At 42.9% G+C, this 22,431-nt stretch overlaps 1 protein-coding gene across 1 annotated transcript in view; it reads right to left on the minus strand.

Annotated features, from left to right (window-relative positions):
• Positions 1–22,431, minus strand: part of ANKUB1 (ankyrin repeat and ubiquitin domain containing 1) — a 108,819-nt gene that overhangs the window by 57,941 nt on the left and 28,447 nt on the right. Inside the window, exon 3 of the mRNA XM_078666369.1 lies at positions 15,753–15,969. Coding sequence (XP_078522495.1) covers positions 15,753–15,969 — 217 coding nt within the window. The remainder of the gene's footprint in view (positions 1–15,752; positions 15,970–22,431) is intronic.

Below are 22,431 nucleotides of genomic sequence, written 5' to 3' on the forward strand. Positions count from 1 at the left end.
GTGCCGCGTCTCCCCACTGTTATGCCCACGTGTCCCGGGGCCACCGGCCAGCCAGCGTCTGTGCGAGGGCTGCGGGGGGCCTGGTCAGTTCTCTCTCTGCCCCGCGGTCCGACACGGCCGCCGAGCTGGGGCGCACCCACCGCCCAGCACCTGCAGTTCCAATGGGGAGGAGGGGGGGGTGGAGACCGTCAGGGGAGTCGGTAAGGCAGCCGCCTCCCTAGTACTTCGAAGTGCCCCTGCCCCGCGGCTCGAGTCCGCCGCCGAATGGGGTCTGGCTCGGTCTCAGGGTGCCCCCTCCCCCACTGGATCACTCGCCCCACCACCACTCCTCACCCCTCGGTAGATGATGCCAGGGCGCCGTCCTCGTCCTCCTCCGCTGGTTCTATCGTGCTGGCCGTCCAGGCACGGGCGGGGTCAGCCCATCTCCCACCGCCTCTCTGCAGTCTCCGTTCGTCGGAGCGGCACCTCCGCAGGCGCACCCCGGCTGCCCCTCACTTCCGGTCGGGTGGACCGGTAATCGAGGTCCCGGCCGCGGCCAGGACAGGAGGCCTCGTCGTCGTCGGGCCTCCGGCGGCCGTATCTCCCCGGCCCCGGATGCCGACGCTCCCAAGTCGCCGTCTGGGGGTCACCACCAGGGCCGCTGTTCGCCACTCGGTTTTGGGGGCTGTGTGGTCGGGGCGACGCAGGATAAACGCAAAATTAGGATGCGGCGGGACGGAGCTCGTCTAGGCTGCGTCCGCCATGGTTGCCGTCTTGGCCACGCCCCCGAAAAAAGATATTTTGATGCCAACCCAGTATGGTTTCCAGAAGGGACGAGGTACGATCGATCAATGCCTAAATCTTAGTATGACCATTGCAAAGTATACCGTGGCCAAGGGAGGCCGTATCTACATGGCATTTATGGATATATCAGCAGCCTTTGACTGTGTAAGCCATGTGAAACTATGGTATTTAATGCTGGAGATAGGCATTGACCCTCACCTGATTAATATAATTCGGTGAAATGTACTCACAGGCGACTGTCAGCTTTCGGTATGGCAGTAAGGGGGAATGCACAAGACCTTTTCAGATTATGAGAGGAGTCAGGCAAGGTTGTGTACTTGCCCCATTCCTGTTCTCGTTATACACAAACGGGGTGGAAGCCGCATTAACATGATCTACGGTATACATCCCTACCTTCCCCCCAGCTTCACTACCGATCCTGGCTTATGCGGGCGACGCAGTCCTAATAGCCAGGACGGGAGTCGGGCTTCAATGCCTAACATATGCCTATGTGGGGTACAAGTCATCACTGGATCTAAAGGTTAACGAGTCTAAATCCTTTGTGATGGTGTCAGGTGCCATACTCATGAATAGGTTACCATCTTTTCATCTAAGGATAAGAAAACTAGACATAGTGGAGACTTTCTCCTATTTGGGAGTTTCATTTGATAACAAACAATCTTAGGCACACATGGTAAAATGCAGGGCAATAACAATGGAAAGAACTCTTGTTGCAATCACCAGTTTATGTAAAAAACTGGGATCTAAACCCATAGGGACAATAAAGAAGATCTACAATGCAAAAAACAATTTTGGTAGCAACATTCGGGGCTGGGCTGTGGGGAATGGTACCAATAAACTCCATCCAAAAGATAGATGATGTTTTTTTAAAAAGGTTCTCCTCTCTTTCCGCCTCGTTCTCTAATTATGTCTGTCAGCTAGAATTGGGTTTGCCCTACATAATGGACATAGTAAGACTTGCACTGATTATGTTGTGGCATAAGGTGAGAGGTGTGGCGCCGTGGCCAGGGCGACTGACACTGGACGTTGGGGCTCACGGTTCGATCCCCTGCTCCGGCGGCAGGGGTCTGCCCAGCACCATGTGACACTGGGCAATAGCTTGCTTAATCTTCCCAATGGCCCCCAGCGCCGGGATGCCTCCGGGTAGCTGTGCGCTTTACAAATACTGGATTTACATTCAATTTGGAGAAGAAACACTGTGGATATCAATCAGGCTATACTACGAATGTGCTTGTCATTAGACAATGCACACAAAATTGCTTGGTTAGGGTATGCCAAGACCACATTACACTCCTTAGGCATCCCGGATTTGTATACAAACCCAAGTTCTTGCACCAAACTCTCTAAAACTAAACTTAAGTCCCTATTTCTGGTCAAGGCTGACTATGCAAGGAAGGAGACACATCAAGCAAAAACAGTAGTTAAATGTTATCACCAGATCCCTCCTATAAATGAATTCTTGTATCTGGAGGGTGTAAACGACACACAGCATAGATTTATTCTTTTAAGATTTCGCACTAACTTAATACCCTTGATGTTAGGCTTCCCAGCTAAAAAGTTTTCTTTCAGCGACTTGGATCAGTGTCCCTGTGATAATTTGTCAGTGCAATCTGACCTTCATTTCTTTTTTTTGTTGTAAATATTACAAGGACCAGAGATCCAGAAATATCCTACCTCTCCTAAGACGGTATAAGTTTAACCAATGTCAAACTGCTTTATTTTTTATGAAGAAACTCTGTGACCCCTATGTCTGCTTTTGTGATGCATCATTTCTGTGGGCCTGCCTGAGCAAAAGACACCATTTGTAAAGGAGAAATGTGCCAGCTTTAAATTACCCCTTCTCTGGAGCTTTCATTAATAACTGGAAAGTTAATCATGCTACTTAGATTCAACATCTTAATAATATAACTAAAATTATTGTTAATTTTTGATTGTACAATTTTAAAGAGGATACTCCTTTTAATTGTCTTTTCATTAAAAAAAAAAGTAGTTTATTGGTTTTGTACAAAACATACATGAATCATTACACAATAGTTGCCAGCACATCCGCACCAGAGTCACGCAAGAGATAACCCTCAAACAGTGTAACATTACAGTGGTTGCCATTGTGATAGGGCTACACTATCAATGCCCCAAATGTAATAAACCCGTTCTCAACCTAACTCAGTCTTCATTCCACTAATAACTATAGGTTCCCTCCCCCCTCCTCAGCCCACTTAATTGTCTTTTCATGTGTTTAATAATTAACTGGTAGAGGGCTGAGTAAGGATTGTTGTACGATTAAGTAATGTATTTACTAGACCTTGAAGTCTACTTTGTCGGAGTCATTACGGTTTTTCTCTATTACTAGTTTGTATCAAATTTATAAAAGGATGTTTAAATTGTATTTTTTTAAATTTGTACACTTTTATGATCTATGTCATTCAACTAGATCGAACAAAGTTTTATTGAATTGACTTGATTGTTGATCAACAGCTCTCTCCTTCCCTATGTTGCAACAAAGAAAAATGGAGGCTGATGTCACCTAACTTTAATTGGTAATGGTAAGAAACCACCAGACTGCCAAGCAAGAAGAGTGGGGAGAGACTCAAAATACAGATTATGATACTGCACTGAGACGGCAGGTGCAGCTACAGTGTGTCGGGATGGCTCTCTACTGGAAGTGATCGATTACCACTGGGTTGTGCAATGTTCTGCCTGTGATCTAAGAGGGCAGTGGATGTACCTATTCAGTATGGACATCCCTAGAGTGTTGGCACAACAAGGTAATACAAGGTCTGCTGTTTTGAATCGAAATACAGTACTACAGCGATGAGTCTCATCAACAGGCAAGGCTTCGGCATCAAGAATAGTGAAAACTCCAGCTACAGATGATTTATTATGTTCCAAATCACAAGGCAAAGCAGCTACTCCATTGGGAAAGGCTGATGAAGTGATAACCAGCCTTTTTAGTGGAGTGAGGTAATTAGAAGGCGTCCATAAAAAGCAAATGGAGTAAGATCTGTGATTACAACAGTAAATGCCAGGTTTGAATCCCTGTCCACTAGACTCACAGTGATTGAATAATCTGTTCAGACCATGATGAAGAGTACTGTACGAAAACACTAGAGAACTTTAACTTCAAAACAAGACATAGCTGATTCCTTAACCCATTTCCAGAAGTGTGTTTAATATTGGTTTATGCAAACTGTTTAAACAATTTGTACAATCTGAAGGGATTGTAACATTGTAAAATCTCATTGAGCTTGTCAATAAAATGATCTTTTCCAAATCAAAATATTAATATAGTAAGACCTAAGCTTACATTAGTAGGGTTAATAAAATAAAAGCAAAGAATCCTGAACTGTGTTACCTTGTGACAGTAACATGATAAATGCTTGGCTGATTCAATTTCTTTTTTACATAATATACAAATGTGTGTATATTTGGGCATATCCTGCTGAAACTCTGACATTGGCTGAAACAAATATGCAACAGCTTCACATAGGAGCTTGGTAGTATAATCTTTTGATAGCTTTTTAAATTTGGTAACTTAAATAGACGGAAAATGGAATAAGATGCTTAGGATGAGTACTTCCAACCAGTATTGAAAGAAACGATAGTAATCATAAGAAGGGTTATCTTTAGCAGTAAAGATTTCTTAAATATTTTATTGCCAATATCCGCGACCTGTGCTTCTATTTGAGAATATCTATACTAGGGGTCGCCTAGAGAAATTGCTCAGCTGAAATGGAGGCCCAATTGCAAGCAACAGTAGTTGTCATGGAGTAATTATATGAAGTGCAAATCATTGTTTTAATAGGTCTTTCCAGGAGACCAATTGGTGTATTTGTAGAGGGAGCCAGATAGGAGACTATATATCAAAATTGCTGTCACCTTGGCATGGTATATTCTTTCAAAGCTTAGATCGAGTAACCAGAATATGTAAAATTAAACCGGTGAATTGCATTGACCCCCAGCTCTCACTGCTTCCCGCTTATCATAAATTAGTGGTCCACTATTATTAGACTATTTAAAGGCCACTGACGTTGAAACGTTCCATGTCCAAAGATCATAATTTACTAACATTGATTGCAAAGAAATATTACAGACATAGATGGCAAATGTGTCTTAAATACACTAAAGTTTTACCACATTCATATCCCACAGCAGGAGATAATCAGCTGAATGTAAATAATACATTTTCATACCGCCTAAAGATGGAGCAAAATAATGACACATAGTCAGAGCTGTGTTTAAATTGCTTAAATATATATTAAGCATCATTGATGCTAAGAAACACTCTGTCTAACTTCATTGTAATTGAAAATTGTAGAAGAAGACTCCTTTGTTGTGGTGTTAGGTAGCTATACTAATGTATTTATATGTAGTTTCACTACGATGTTAATTATTCCAGTTGGAAATCCTAATGTATTCGATTTCTTTCATAATAGGTTGTGGTCCTTGTGATCAAATTCCTTTGACAAAATCAATGATAGACTTATGAAGCGCAGATGAACTTTTCTTTGAGTGTTTCTTTGCTCATAACTATAGACACACTCTTCCATGTAATACATGTAACAGTAAGATCGTTCTTGGTGTAATTAGTAGGATTTGTCTTTTCTCCATCCAGAAAAAAATTTGTGGCAATGATTTTAGCAAGTAATTTAGCTGGTGGGCATAACGTAGAAACAAACTGTCATACCAGTGGGTAAAGGTCACATTTCTTAAAAACTGCCACAGAGAAACTGTTCTTCTAAAGTGGTGATATATAACCCTGGGCGAAGTACTACGCTACGCTCGCGTAGTTTGCAAAGTTTGCGCTACTTCGCCCTGCGCGAATTACACATAGCACAGTGCAAACACGTGTAGCGTAGCGGTCATTTTTTGCTTGCTCGCGTTCCTCAAAGTCAAGTCGGCGACGGCGAGCGAGCAAAATGACATCCCGTCGAGACTTTTTCCTCGTTTGCGATCAGCAACATCAAGTTGCCGATCGCGAACGTGGAAAATAAACCTCCCAGCGAGATTCTCAACGCAGGGAGGTCAGGTTTCTCATTGCGAGTGGTCGCGTATGCTCGCGACCGTTCGCTATGAGAATCTACCAGTCCGCGTTGAGAAAGCTGCCGCTCAAGTAGAAATCTACTCTAGCGGCAGAAAACAACCGCTTGCACTGTGCAAGATGCAGTTTGCACTGATTGCACAATGCGGACAAGCATCCGGCACTGTGCAATCAGTGCAAACAGCATTTTGCACAGTGCACTACGCAGTTCGCGTAGCTCGCGTAGTGTGAAGTGCACTTCGCGTAGCTATGCGTAGCGCTACTACTCGAACTACGCCCAGGGTTAGTGATAAATCACCTCCGTTACAGATGATTTTAAACAGTCGTGCCAAACCAGAGGCCAACAATTAAGGATCCTTTGTCAGGATATTTATGGATAGACCATCAGGTCTCTTGGCAGTAGGAGGTCGCATTTTATGGATTCATTCAGTGACGGATCAGGTGATAGGCAAATCCCCAGATGAAGTTGGTTGAGCAACCTCTATAACAATAGTCAGGTAGCCGGTAGGGAAGTTATATAAGAAAAACAGTATTCACAGTCCATCTTTGAAATGTTGTTTTAAAACCAGTTTTTTGTTTTTCTAGGATTTTGAATCTACCTCGATTGCTGGGGGCCATGAAATGCAGAGGCTTAGGGAAAGGCTTTGTCTCCCTGGCAACCATGACCAGTGTCCTCTTCCAGGATTGATTGAGGATTGTGTGCAGAGAAAAGGCCTCACAGTTTGTGCAAACCGGAGTTGCTTCCAAATATTTTATGTAACTGCACACAATATATATGCCACATGTATGTGGTGCTATATCATACCCTTTCCTCACTGTGCTGTCTCCTCCTCATTCCGCTGTAGTTTCATGATTTACCAGCTGAGAAGATAATGTTATAGCTCTGAAAGGCCCAATGTTCGATAAAGCTTTCTTTATTTTACAGACTATGCTTGTTTCATGAGGTTGTAAGTATTGTACTATAAATCTCTATTCCTCAAGAGTCCCATTTAAATTGTTTTGTGTACTTTGATTACTATCTCACAGTCACTGCTTTCAGCTTATGTGTACTAGATGCTAGTTTGGTGCTTATGTACCTGTTGATGGCACATTATTGAGATTCATACTGCGTTATTGTGATGTGTTTTTTCAACAAAAACTCATTAAACCAGTAAAACAATTATGATCATCTCCCTTTTTCATCAAGGTAGAGAATAAATATGGAAAGTGTGTTGAATTAAAATATTAAACCCAAGATGTTGATAGTAATTAATGATTACTTTTCATACAATACGGTGGATGATACTTCTAAGATTACTCATTGGGAAGCATTTAAAGCCATGCTTTAATTTTTATTATGACTCATGAGAATAAGAAATGTAATGCTAATACTTCTCATTTCGAAATGCAAATAACCAGAGTACAAAGGCAATTTATGTCGTCATAAAGCCATATCTATAGGTGTTGACTCAAGATATTATATTGTGAATTTAATATCTTAATGGGTAAAAGAATGGGTTACTGGTTATCAAATGAAAAGGAAAAGTGTTATTTGAACACTACATTCAAATGTATCATGTATGTAATAGCAATACAGCATTAGTTCTCTCAACTAAAGAAATCACTCACACATTCATGCTTTTTGTCCTACATCAAACAAGATTTCTAAGAGAAGTTGCAAAGAATTCTGCTAGCACAAACCTGTGTGAAATCTGTGATCTACCTCACAATGTCCAGAGAGTCAGAACCATCGTCAGTGGTGGCTGCACCTTCACACTCGCTGCAGCTAATGTATGGAATTCCCTGCCTTTTTCTTTACGATATGAACAATCTCTCCTTCATCTGAAGAAGATGTTGAAAAGCTACTGATTCAATAATTGAGTCTCTATGTTTTGTGTGTTCCCAGTCATCATTCGCCATAAATCTTCGGTTTACTTGCACTATATAAATAAGTGTAACATGACAAGCCTGCAAATATTCAAAATAGTATCATAGAGGCATTCCTATCATCTTGTGGTTTTCCTTTTATTTCCCAAGGAAAATCGAATATCTGTTGGGGCTCCTTATGCTATTAGCTATCTTAAAAGTGTTAAGATCCAGGGTCAGATGGCGCTCCATCAGAGTTTTATAAAAACTTTTCTCCCCACAAGTTTCTCCTCATGTATTGTAAAGAAAGATAGTTCTACAGCATGCACCTAGCAAAGAAGCAACAAAGCACTGACGGTGGGTGAGGGACTACAGGTACAAACCCATGGTCAGAGGCAAGTAGTTGCTGGATAATGTTCCTTTATGATATGAGTCTTCAGCTTCTGTATGAATAGCAGGAGTGTTAGAGCAATTCTGGTGTCTGTGGGATACTGTTCCAAATCCTCGGAGTGTAGACAGGGAATTCATGCTTTTTTTCCTTCTTTCGCATTTTCATCTCCAGTCTTGGTATTTCTTGCATCCTGGATTAGCACCATGGATCTGAGGAGAATAGCTCCTCGCGTAAATAAAGTTATATTTCTGATGGCCTTTTAGATGATAGAACTGATGCCAAAGATGATGCAGGCCTGGAGAGGGAGCCAATGTAATTCTTTCAGCAATAGGGCTTGTGGTTGAATTTCTTCAAGCCCTCAATGAGTCCTGATTCAGCCTTTATCTCACTCTATAGAATTCCTTTGGCCATCTGACCACAATTGGATACTCACCATTTGTGCAGACAGGAGAAAACAAACAGTTGTCCAATGGCCGCCTCCTTTAAATTATTCATATGGAAAGACCCATTTTGGGACACACCCTCAGATATGTTTCCACACTTATGTACAACACACATAGGACGATTCTCAGATACATTATAGCTGTAAACCCTCTGTCACAGCTAACCATGGCTCTGTTTATGCTGACAGTTATCCGCAGATAGATACTTGTCAAGTACACATGGTTTTACTATTGCACATTTGTATACCACAATTGCTAAAAAATATGCAGCTGTGATCTCCATGCTTGTGGTGAGTATGGTTTGCCTTCAGAGTCTGTGAACACCCACAAACTTGTCAGTTTTCTAGCATTCTTAAGCTTCTCTGCTGCCCTTTTTAGAAAGTTTAGCTTGCTAATATCTGACATGATCCAGGCTATCCATTGTATTCCTATCCTGGATGTCAAGGGCACAGTTTTCACTAGTGCTCCGCCAGCCTCGCCCTCTCCACAGTCCCCCGCATCCGAAGAACAACCGCCGGCAGCAGCTCCTTCTCCCAACTCGCCGCCAAGACCTGGAACACCCTCCCCACCAACCTACGACAGACCCAAGACCTACTGGCCTTTGGAAGATTCCTCAAGACCTGGCTCTTCGATCACTAGCAGCACCCCCCTCCCCCCCAAGCGCCTTGAGACCGTCACGGGTATGTAGTGCGCTTTATAAGTGTCATGATTGATTGATTGAGTGCCACTTGACGTATTCCAGTTTCTTAACTAGCTTATGGTGTATCATACTGACTTTAGAAGAGCTTGGTATTGTGGTAAATCGTGCTCTAATAATTAATTAATAAATATCATTAATTGCTTGAAACTGCGAGTAGTTCACAAACTCCCTTAGGTTAGGTACCAAATCTAGGTTACAAAATACATTTGTCTCAGAGGAGCTTGTGGTCACTGCTGTTGATATCCTAGTGATCACAATAAATAGTTATGCTGGTCCCATTAGACTACTTATGAACCCATATCCTCATTCTAAGGATGAAATTAACTTGATATTTGGAGGGGACATTGATCCTTTCCAACAGGGTTCTCCAAAGACGGTCCTGGATGGCCAGATCCATGCCAGATTTTTAGCTTTTCCTCATTTAGATAAATGTAGTTATCTTAAATATCTGGCATGTGTCTGGCCCTCCAGACCCGACTTTGGAGAATCCTGCTTTACACCAAGACTTACCCCATCCTATTGTATTTCATAACTTCTATTACAACATTCCTAAAATACTAAGCTCATTAGGACAACATAAGTACCTGAGTTGCAGTGGGACATATATTTCAATTTCAACAGACTTGCTACTTGTATTTGGGAACTCCTTCAATACTGACTTTGCTTTAATCATGAACATTTTGATACTAAGTATCTATCGATTACCCTCTTTAGAATGAAAATTTGCAAAAGTAAAATCCATATTGCAGGAATTGTCAACACTAGTTCACAAATGACTTTCCATCCTCATAATTCTCACAGGTGACTTTAATTCAAATTTAGTTAGATAATGAGTCCCTTAACCAAGCCAACAGAGAAGAAGTTTTTGGTATCCCGAGGAACATGTACCAATATTGAAGGAAATGTGGAAGTGGAAAAAATGATATCAGTGGGAATAATGATATTTTAATTTATGGATTTATTTTATTTATTTATTTAAATGTATATGTCAGCGCAACAGCTACCCAAAAAGGGTTTCCCGGCGCAATGAGGAACAGCAGAAAGAGTGGCGAGACCTATTGGCTGAAAAGCCAGGTTTTGAGAGATCTACGGAACAGAAGGAGATTAGATTGTATGCGAAGGGGCAGAGGCAAAGCGTTCCATAAAACAGGACCGAGGTATGCAAAGGAGCGCCCTCCCAGTCGAGAAAGTCTGACTTAGGAACTTGGAATTTCTCTTGAGTGGAAGACCGAAGCGTGCGAGGGGGGACATAAGGGCAAGCTAGATGTTGCCGGTATCGGGGAGACTTTGCATACTTAATACGGAACATGTAGGTGACGGCCTTAAACTTGGTCCGTTTCTCCACTGGGAGCCAGGGGAGGTTCCCTAGCAACCCAGACGTGGATGCAGTGTTGGACGCTCGGCAAAGCAATCGAGCAGCACAGTTTTGAACTCGCTGACCTGAGGTAGAGGATGTTCCCGTAGTCCAGCCTAGATGTAACAAGGGCCTGGACTACGGTACGATGGGTATGAAGGGGTAGCATCCACACAATCTTCCTCAAGCATTTCAGAATGGGAAAGCAGGTAGCAGCAACCTTGGTGGCTTGTTGACGTATGGATAGAGAATCGTCTAAGATGAAACCAAGGTTGCGTACCTGGGCGGAGGGTTGTGGAGAGCACCCATTTCTGGAGGCCAATGTTGAGGACCCCAGAGACCTCTATCTGTGCCCAGGATCAGGACCTCCGTTTCATCGCCGTTAAGTTTAAAAAAGTTGCCGTTCATCCAGGCAACGACTCTGCTGAGGCCTGACCTGAGAGCAGAAGGCTCTGAGGTTTTGCCCGCGGAGAGAGAGACGAGGATCTGGGTATTGTCGGCGTATGAAAAGAGCTACAGCCCAGATTCCTCCACCATAACTGCCAGGGGTCTAACATAAATGTTAAACAGCAGGGGGTTGGATCAGTTCACTAATGACTTCCCTACTCAATTCAATCGCACATCCCATGGCATGAGTACAGTATTATATTGCACATATTTACAAATTGCTGTTCATCTGGTCAAAAATCTTTGAAATATTCAGTTGTCTCAAAGAGATCATTGTCTGCATTCAAAAAGTATAGAGTGGCATGCAGTCACCTTTCAAGCAGATCATCTGGTTCAGTACAATGCATGCAAGATTCTAATAAGAAAGTCCCCAAACAGGAGGACTCTCTTAACAGCAGATCAAGTGTGTCATGGTCAAAACAAAAATTATGGAAAAATGCACCTTTAACAGAAAAATACAACTATTCACATAGTTTAGGAGTCAGCACATTGTCTTTGTGGCTTCCCAATATGGAGGGTGAATAGATGTATCTTTCTAAATTACCAGTTGAGACTTTAATACTGCTTCCTATTTATGTATGAGCTACACACATTTAAACTGAAACTTAGGAAACAATTAAAATAATCTACTTAAAGGAGCCTCTGAGGACCCCAAGAACTGGTTAATAGGGATTTTACAAGCTCCGCACAGGAGAAATATATCAGAAATCAAACACAGACAACTGAAGAACGTATGGTGCTTACGCCATTGAGTTAGATTAAAGCAAATGGCTCCAGCAAAATCTGATCTCTAGTAAGGTATAGTTTAGCATTCTCTCAAAGGAACACAGATTAACACATACCCTCTTTAAAACATATACTAACAACTATATCGCAGTAAAAGGAGGGAACTGTAAACCAGGACTGTTTTGCACCAAGGAATATCTTTTTCTTCTAAGAATCAGAGCTGGCAACAATATTTTTTTACCATCCTATACCCTGGGCCAGAGTGAGATTCCAGAAGATATTGTAAAATGAGATCCTGTGAATACAGAAATTGTTTAACACTACTCCATGGTAACATCTTTAGCTCAACTGTCATCACACCCTCACGAAAGATGTCAGGCCAACAGCTGTTTTACAAACTTGAAGCAATCAGCTTTCTGAAGAAAACTTTGGTTGATGGAATGGTTAGAGTCAGATGGATAGTTTGTAAAACATTGTTTTATCAAAGGTACTTCTACAAAAACTGGAAGCATCAGTTGATGACATTTCTTTAATAGAGTTCTCCAAGAGTGTGTTCTAAGAATTTTTCCACAATGGGCAATTCAATTACCATGTCAATACTGGCAATGAATCCTGTAAATAATGCAAATAATAGCCTATACTATACTATACTATACTGCAGCACTTGACAGAGTTGTGCTCCAAATCCTTTCTTTGGCGACTAAAAAGACACTTGTAAATGTAATTGTTGAACTACACAGCAAAAAGTGGTTGCGGGTGAAACGGTATAGCTCCGAGCAGATCACGCCTGTTGATTGATTGATTGTGGGTTTCTAAAGCGCTAGAATCGACTCCCGGGGAACCCGTCCTGGCTTTCCCTGTGAGATGGTCGCTACTGGGTATCTCCAAGGTGAAACCAGGCATCCCCGGCGTATGTAGGGGGCCGTTGTGGGGATGAGGCAAGCTAATGCCCAGAGTTGCCGAGTGTGATCCCTAGTTAGAGTAGGCACCGAGGCGAGAATTATTGAGTCCGTTGGCCCTGGTCCAAGACCCTGCCGCGTCGGGAATTGAACCCTGGTCCCGGGCCGTCCTCTGCTCCCGGGTCTGCCGCCGCTAACCAGTGAACCACACCACTCCACTAGGAGGATATTCACTTCTTTTATGATTACATATGACCTACCTGCCAGGAACTAAATGAAATTCACAGATTTTCTCAAATACTTGCAAATTTTCGCATTGTCAACTTAACCAATGTAGATGATTTACTCTACTCTTCAACACCTATGGACTTACAGAGACTCTTTCTAAAGCTTTTGTCTTAAAAGCCTTTGTCTCAGACTAATGTCCTTTTTGAAAACTGCTAAAAAAGCGAAGGGTCAAATTACGGGTCTGGCGGTCTTTGGCAGTGGTGGTCCTGTGGCCGCCGTATTATGAGTTGGCCATTAGGACCACCACCGCTGTGCCGGCTGTGCCAGGGAACCGCCATTCCCTGGCGATGGCGCAGCGGACAGGGGTATACAATATGGAAGGCAGAACCACAGCAATCCGCAGAGCATGTTACAAGTTTCCCCACCACCGGCCTTTTCATGGTGGTGAGCCCACCATGCATTCAGGGGGGCACAACATGTGCCACACTGTTCGCATGCATCCCAAGTTCCAGCACTTCACAGTCCATGCTGTGCAGGAACTGCTTTTGCGTTCCCATTGCGGTGCCTGTTTTCAGGGCACCGCCATGTGAACGACAAAAGAAAAGCCCACCAGACATAAGTTGAACTCGTAATCTGGCGGGCGGACCATGCACGGCATTGGCGGTGAAGTGTTAGTGCAAAGCTGGCGCAGCACCGCCAAAGTTGTATTCAGGCCCTAAGCAATGCTCTACTCTCATAAAGGCTTTAAGTTCTTCTGGTACATTGGTAATGTCAAACCCTGGTGCCACAATAAATTCTAATCCAAAGAGGAAACGACACCTGACTATTTAAATGAAACATAGTCATTTTAGTGTTTAAAGCAATCTATCAATTTATGAGGACGGCCTCACAGCTTTACAGTTCTGCTGTTTTTCTAGGGCAGATTAACTCACAATTGGATTTTATTTGGTCAACCACATTTGTAAATATGGCGGACTAATGTGCTTTAGTCTACCTCCTTGCCAAGGCGAAGTTTGGATCCTTAACATTTTCGACTGGTGTAGTTGTATCGGATGAAACACACATACTGGTTAAAAGCAATGCCCATATGGGGTGGGGAGGATTGATATGAAGGAGAGACAGAGAGGAGCATGATCCAGGAGGTTGTGTAGAACACATCTTCTTTATTTGAATTTAGGATGCATTGTAGAAAAGTAATATAATGCCATGCTGGTAGCTGCAGGCCTTTAATAAATCCTGTATTTCCAGCTGCTCAAGTACCAAGAACATTAACCCTCTTGTAGTATCATCACTTCTTACACAAACATTAAACAACAATACATCAACATATCTTACACAATATAAGACGGCTTATGAAACTAGCAGAATGGCTCAATGAGTTAAATTATTGCTCTGTTGAGCTGATGGAGTCCCACCCGCTGTATTTAGATGTGGCTGGTTGAACTGCCGTCCTCATCAACAAATTGTATACCCTTGCGTAAGCGGCACACCTCTGTCGACGTGGCAGACTCTAATTCTGGCTAACAGTAATACATGGCCAGAGGGTTTGCGCCAAGCCTATTTAGATTTCCCTGTTGTGCTGGCATTGTCCTAGCGGTAGATTCCTGTCGGATTGAGTCCACGGTGGAGTAAAGACTGGTCAGTACTACTTCTTAATGTGTTACTACCCATATATGTTGTGTTTGCTTCCAAAATATACATAGTTAATGTGTTATGCCAGTTTTGTTACATATAGCATAGCACACACACTACTGAATGTACAATCACAGCACAGCTCCCACAACCACCACAACAAACAAATATTTTTCTAAGTGTCAATAAAGGTGTGTTCATTTTACCTTGATAAGTTGCAATATGAACACCACTGTATTACACATACAAAACTAAAATTCCATTTAAGAGCAATGTAAAATTACACAAGGCCAAGGCAAATGTTAATGCACAAGTCATAGTAAAACAAATAAAAAAGAAGCTTACTTTTCCGGCAACAATAGAGTTGATTAGCGTTGTGGTCAAGTATTAGTAGCAAAGGAAGGACCTGGGCAATGGTGTACAATCCGGGAATGAAAGTTGAAAACAGAAAAAAAGGTATGTTTCGACCCAATTTCCTTCGATTCCGCCAACTCAAGTTTGGAGGTGTCCCCGCCACAGTTTCCTCGACAGAAAGGCCCATCATGATTGGGCCAGCTGTAATTTTGTCTGGACTCCATCTGAATGCTGATTTTGCCTATGTTGCCGTCGATGCAGGTGGAAAATTCTGGCAGAGATGGCGGCACTCGGATGGACTATCTTCCATAGACTCGCCAACATCTAAACAGGGCGGGCAGACCGCAAAGTAGGTGCACGCCGAAACCGGCGGGATCAGATCCCTCAAGTTCTAAATCAGGCCCAAAAACTTCATTCAAATTAAAGTAAAATTCTATTATTATTATCAGTCTAGCTCTAGGACTATCTCTAACCTTAGCACTTAAGAGTTGTAAATTAGATTAAAATAAATGAAATAAGTATCATTAACCTCACCCTAAAACAACCTCTCATCTTAAACCTTAGTTTTAAAAAAAAATATAAATATTTATCCTTAGGCTAACTCTTCCACTGAACATAACTCTCCCTAATTTAATTACATCTGAGTAAATGCATTAAAGAATGTCTAGCCTTTCTTCAATTTAAATTAAAGGTCTAACCCTAATTTTTGTTCTAATTAACTGCATACAATTAAATGTATTAACTTACTCTATAGTACTTGCCTTATACAAAGTAATTAATGACCACCTCTATAGTAGTCGCACAAATGTAGTTACCCATCAATGTAGTACCAACAATGTACTAAATTATGTTTTCATGTTAATTTTGAGCATCTACTATGAAGTAAATATTACAGTGTCTGCCATTGCATACCTATGTCAAGTTTGTAATCAGTGAGCGTGTTGCAGTCGTACATCTCCGTTCCCTGGGGTGTCCGCAGGCAGTAAACACTGACAGGGAAGCCACACTTCCGGGTCACAAGGGTCTTCAAGTCGGAAACGGTTGTAGTAAGCAGATAAATACTGCCCATAATAGGTATAGTGAGTCCAGTGGCGGCATTGAATACGTAGAGGATTGGCTTATCTTCTTCCTGAAAAGAAAAAAATATATTGTTTCAGCTGATTTTTTTTGTATTATCCTATGGCGTTTTGCTTGCAGTCTAACCTAAAGGCAAAGGGCCTGACTCATACAAGCCTTTAACAGTACGTAATGGAACACTGCTCCACTACTTCTTCCTGTACTTGTATATGGGGTTGTAAATCGGGCACTAACTGTCCTTGCACTTTTTGGCTCAGGTGAAAATCAAAGTGTTTGAACTAACAAATCCCGTATTAAGTCCCAAAATAGTACAGAATATTTGCTGTGCCCCTGAACTGTTATTGGTCATTAAAAACAAGCACTGCAATGTGGGAAACTGGAATTTGGCTGCACACCTGTACTTTTTTTTAGGAACAGGATTCAAACCAGAAACAGGATTGGTTTCTGGTTTGAATGGATATTGCTCGGACAAGAACTAGATCACCAATTGCTTGTCTCAGCTCTGAAACATTTTTTTTGTGTGTGTCAGCACTGCATAGGAAAGGAGTGAGTAGGGGTAAATAGCCATCCCAGTGTGTTTGTCTTTACCTATGGCATATTTCCTGGAGGCAGCACGGTGGGGCTCGCAGGGCAGTCGTGTTACACCTGTTTCCACTCCACCACCTCACTGGTTGGCATAGGTGAACACCTGGGCATTGAGCTGCTGGGTATGTAAGTGTGTAATTGATCACAAATGGGTCTACAGGGCTGGTCAATACCCAGGTGTCCATCAATCCTCAGAGCTGAGATCAGCCTCCCAGATACATCTCCCGCCTGCTTTTCACCAGGAGTGGGGCCAATTCATGCCTCCTACCTTTACCCCAGTCTTGCACCGCCCTTGCACACAGTTTGTATGCAACACATGGCACTGCGGTGATGCACCTTACACGGTGGTGAGGGACTTCACATACTGTTGTAGTAACATATTGCGGTATTGCAAAACGTGCTGAATTGCAGGACGTCGAGTTCCTTGTCGTAACTGAACCAATCTGCAAATTCTAGTATGCGCAATAAAGTAGTATATGGGCAGGTATGGCCCAAGCTCCACCCTTGGTGAACAATGTGATCAGTGCCCTCGAATTCTGTTTCTAATTGAATTTTCTCCCAGAATTTGGAGCCCGAATTAACACCCCACACTAGGTGACGGCTTAATGCAGTTCTACTCCTCCATATGGAACATGTGTGCTCAAAATGAACACTTCTGTGCTCTGCAGGCTCATATTCAGTGTGCTGTTCAATGGTTCTCACTATATCAAAATTTTTGTAATTAAGTCACAACCACCAGATAAAAAAAAGCATTTACATTACAGATGAAAAGTCAATAAAGCAAGTATTTATTTTAGTTCAAATATCATAAACCAAGTCTTCTGAGATGAAAGTGCTCAGTCACATCTATTCATTTGCTTCACCTACAGAGACAGTTTTTTAAACTTAATGGTTAGGTGCATTAGTTGCATTGGCGGCTGCCGCACAACTGAAGTGGAGGCGGGGGGGCGGGGGAAATAAGGAGGGAAATAAGTACAACAAAAAAACTTACCTGTTCCAATGCTGCCGGCTCGGTACTCCTCTTCTCTCCTGATGATGTCCCAGCAGTCCCTGGGACAGGCTCCCCATCCAATCCTGGCGCTGCTTTCAATAGCATGAGAACAGCACCAGGATTGGACAGTGCCTGAGAGTCTTCGCTGTTTCTCCAACCTGGCTATGCAACACAGCTGGTTTGGAGAAAGCTAAGTGCGGATGACGGTTTGGCCAGCCTAAGGCAGCCGGCCAAACGGACATGCGCACCTAGCAGTGTGCACTACTCCTCAACTGCTGGCTGTGACGACAGCCAAACCCTGCCCCACCAAGAGTTGTCTGGCTCTGGAGGGAAACGGGAAAAATAAAATGATAATACCAATTTATTATCGTTTCCCTCAGCTGGCTCTCAGCTGGCGGGGTGATTCTGCTCCAGAATTGCGGAGGAGCTGCCGCTAATAATATTCGAGGTCTGAACAACCCGCGTAAACCCAAAGGGTTTTTGACGTGTCTTGATAGGGACAAAAATGAAATAGCTCTGCTCCAGGAGACACATATATAACCTTCCAGTGTACCTACTTGTGCATCCACATGGGGTGCGCATTGTGTTTTTCATCGTATTCCACCTACTTCCATGGAGTGAGGTGGTTACACTTGTCAAGAGGTCCACCGGGTTACATTAACTGAATGTATTACGGATACGAACAGTATGCTGGTAATAGCGCCAGGGACACTCAATACGGAGCAGCCATTGCGCAGAAACATTTATGGCCCTAACATAGACAACCCTGCTTTCGTTGATGAAGTCTTGATGAAACGCACTAAATATGAGCACTGACCTATAGTGTGGAGAGGGGACCTTGATGTGGCATTGCACTCGCCCTTACAGAGAATATCGGGGCTTAGCAGATATCCTACAAAATCGAGAGAAGCACTTTAGCATATTATACAATGATCTGATGGACACATGTGAAGCCCTCCATATGAGTGGGACTGAATATACTTGCTACTCTTCAGTGCATGATAAGACCTTCTGTACTGACCCATGGCTGTTATCTAAGTCCAACTAAACTGAAAAAAGGGAGTCCCTTCATTGGCCAGATACTTAAATTATGTGCATACATCAATACATATCAGCAACAAGTGACAGAAAAGAGGATAATACTAAACAAAAGTCATTCAAAACATTGTATTTATTATTTCTCTTTTTTTTATAAATATAAATTCATATAAAAATCGTTATAAATCAGACAATTTTATAGAAGACACATCAATTAATTATACAAATTCATAAACAACACAATAGAATCATAAAAATCACCAACAATTCAATCAATAAACCCCATGGTGTCAGACATACAACCAACTTGCTCTCGTGCTACCAATCATACTACACTCAAACATCATACATGGATGAAAAAGGAACTGGTTAACAATTAGCCAGATCACACAGCTAAATTGTTCAAGGGCTCAGAGGAGAAATGGCAGCCCTTGTAGCAGGTCTACGCGCGTTTCGGTGGTTCAAGCCACCTTCATCAGGACCTTGTTCATCATTAAGTGCAGAAACCGGGGGTCAAACAGAACAGAAAGACACACTGGATAATTCTCATATGTTAGTGTGAGTATAAAAGGTCAGTAACCGGTGAGGGACCAGATCAAATAAGCAGCATCAGTAACGAAGTTCATGGTGGAATCAATCGAGAAGTGCGAGACTCGGGGCTACATCCAAGTTGATGACCGGGCAGTCGTAGTCTGTCCTTGTTTATTAAGACTTCAAGAAATACATCAATGTGTTAGGTTAAAACTTAGTCTCAAAATAATTGGAACCAACGGCAGAAGGACTGCGTACTGTGGCTTCCTAATTTTTATCCACCGAAGAAAGTTCGAGGGGCGCAGTGACGGAGCAGGATTTCGACGTGTTGCCATAGACCTAAAGGGTCGTGAGCATATAATACAGCAGTTGATAATTGGACTGCCTTTCTTCGGTGGATAAAAATTAGGAAGCCACAGTACGCAGTCCTTCTGCCGTTGGTTCCAATTATTTTGAGACTAAGTTTTAACCTAACACATTGATGTATTTCTTGAAGTCTTAATAAACAAGGACAGACTACGACTGCCCGGTCATCAACTTGGATGTAGCCCCGAGTCTCGCACTTCTCGATTGATTCCACCATGAACTTCGTTACTGATGCTGCTTATTTGATCTGGTCCCTCACCGGTTACTGACCTTTTATACTCACACTAACATATGAGAATTATCCAGTGTGTCTTTCTGTTCTGTTTGACCCCCGGTTTCTGCACTTAATGATGAACAAGGTCCTGATGAAGGTGGCTTGAACCACCGAAACGCGCGTAGACCTGCTACAAGGGCTGCCATTTCTCCTCTGAGCCCTTGAACAATTTAGCTGTGTGATCTGGCTAATTGTTAACCAGTTCCTTTTTCATCCATGTATGATGTTTGAGTGTAGTATGATTGGTAGCACGAGAGCAAGTTGGTTGTATGTCTGACACCATGGGGTTTATTGATTGAATTGTTGGTGATTTTTATGATTCTATTGTGTTGTTTATGAATTTGTATAATTAATTGATGTGTCTTCTATAAAATTGTCTGATTTATAACGATTTTTATATGAATTTATATTTATAAAAAAAAGAGAAATAATAAATACAATGTTTTGAATGACTTTTGTTTAGTATTATCCTCTTTTCTGTCACTTGTTGCTGATATGTATTGATGTATGCACATAATTTAAGTATCTGGCCAATGAAGGGACTCCCTTTTTTCAGTTTAGTTGTTTCTTTCCCCTCCGTCCCTTGGCCATATTTGCTCCTTGAGGGGGTCCCATTATACATGTTACCTGTTATCTAAGTCCATCATTCATGACTAAGGTGCTTAATATCACAATCAAAAACCTAGAACGTTATGGGATCATTCCCCAGTCCAACTGGTTCTTGAGGCTCCCTCTCCGCCTCCAGGTTTTATAAACTGGCACTTAAAAGAGACAGAGCTGCAAGATTCAGTATTCCGAATTGAGGTGAAGATGGCCATACTGGAATATTTCTCCCTCAATGAACACTCCATAGCACAGGTTGAGACTCTATAGTAAGCATTCAAGGCATCCTATGGCATGAGGATGATGTGGAGCAAATGTGGTCTAATGGCCAGAGCGGTCAACCTCGAAGCTGGGGATCCGGTTCGAGTCTTGCCAGGGGTGCTAAACATCCTGTGATTCTGGGCAAATCACTTAATCTCCCTGTGTCTTAACACAAATGAATGTGTCCATCTGTAACTTAACTGATGCTCATGTAAAGATCTCTGATACATTCGGGTCGAGTTTGCGCCTTATAATACCCTCCCAAAAAAATACATATGTGGAGTCTGTATCTTAAATGAAGCAGAAATTCTTACATCTTTGCACAGCCCTTTAAACCCTTTAGAAGCTGCACTAAAACATCTAGAAGTTGCATACGCTTCCAATGAATGAAGGCCATGCTTGCTAAGACTCAAGAATAGTTGGCGAAGTTTCAGGAGGCATTAGGCCGAGGGAAACAGGCGCGAGAGTGTCAGTTCGAGGAGGGGTACATCAGGAAACCACTAACCTGGGCTATTGGAGTTTCTGCAAATTACCCACATGTATTATGTATAAGGAGCAGTGGGGATACAATTTCTTCTTTGGCAAATGATGTTCTACAAAGACTTATGCAAATCTATAAAGAACTGTATCCATCCAGAGCAATAATAATGGAAAGCGAACTAGCGGCATATCTGGATGGTGTGGCGTTGGGCTGGGTTAAAGGTGAAACACAGGAGTTGTTCAGTTCCCCATTGATGCTAGAAGATGTGCAGAATGTAGTCCAGGGTGTTGCCAGTGGTAAGCACCTGGAATGGATGGCCTACCCATTGAATTCTATAAAGAGAACCTAGATGTATAGACCCGTGAATTTCAAGATGTGTACAATGCTGCCATTGATAAAGGCAAGCTCCCCCATCAATGATGGAAGCTTTGATTACTGTGGTTCTGAAGTCGAGCAGAGACGCATCTCAGCGCGTCTCTTATACTCCGTTGTCTTATATGAACCTGATAATAAAATCTTTACAAAAATACTGGCCCAGGGATTGCAACTGCTGTTGAAGTTCTTGGTGTAGCCAGACCAGTCTGGCTTTGTATCCCAGGGATCTACTGGGATCAATCTGTGCACCTTGATGACAATATTGCATCCAGCTGATCCACAGCTGTCAGCTACTGTTGTACTTGTAGACATGAAAAGGCACTTTAGAATGGCCTTATAGTCACAATGTTCTGGGGGCACATAGGGATTGGTGCATATTACTTGAAAATGATTACACTTTTATACACAACCCACTTGCCTGGATCAAAATAAATACACAGCATTCCAATCTGACAGAGACTGGTAGAGGCACCAGAGAGGGCTGCCTGCCCCCTCCGGTCACTCCAGTCTGATAGAGATTGGCGCCGGACAGGACTGCCTCGCCCCCTCTGATCACTCCAGTCTGATAGAGATTGGTGTCAGACAGGGCGGCCTCTCCCTCCCTGGTCAATACAGTCTGATGGAGACTGGCACCAGACAGGGCTGCCCACCCCCTCTGGTTACTCCAGTCTGATAGAGACTGGCACCAGACAGGGCTGCCCGCTCCCTCTGGTCACTCCAGTCTGATAGAGACTGGCGCCAGACAGGGCTGCCTGCCCCCTCTGGTCACACCGGTTTGATAGAGACTGGCGCCAGACAGGGCTGCCTCCCCCTCTGGTCACACCGGTCTGATAGAGACTGGCACCAGACAAGTCTGCCCACCCCCTCAGGTCACTCCAGTCTGATAGAGACTGGCGCCTGACAGGGCTGCCTCTCCCCCTCTGGTCACTTCGGTCTGGTAGAGACTGGTACCAGACAGTGCTGCCTGCGCCCTGCAGATCTCTGCTGTAGAAGTGGAGTCATTAGCATG

The sequence above is a fragment of the Lissotriton helveticus genome, chromosome 11 (assembly GCF_964261635.1).
Source record: "Lissotriton helveticus chromosome 11, aLisHel1.1, whole genome shotgun sequence".
In the NCBI taxonomy this organism is placed as follows: Eukaryota; Metazoa; Chordata; class Amphibia; order Caudata; family Salamandridae; genus Lissotriton; species Lissotriton helveticus.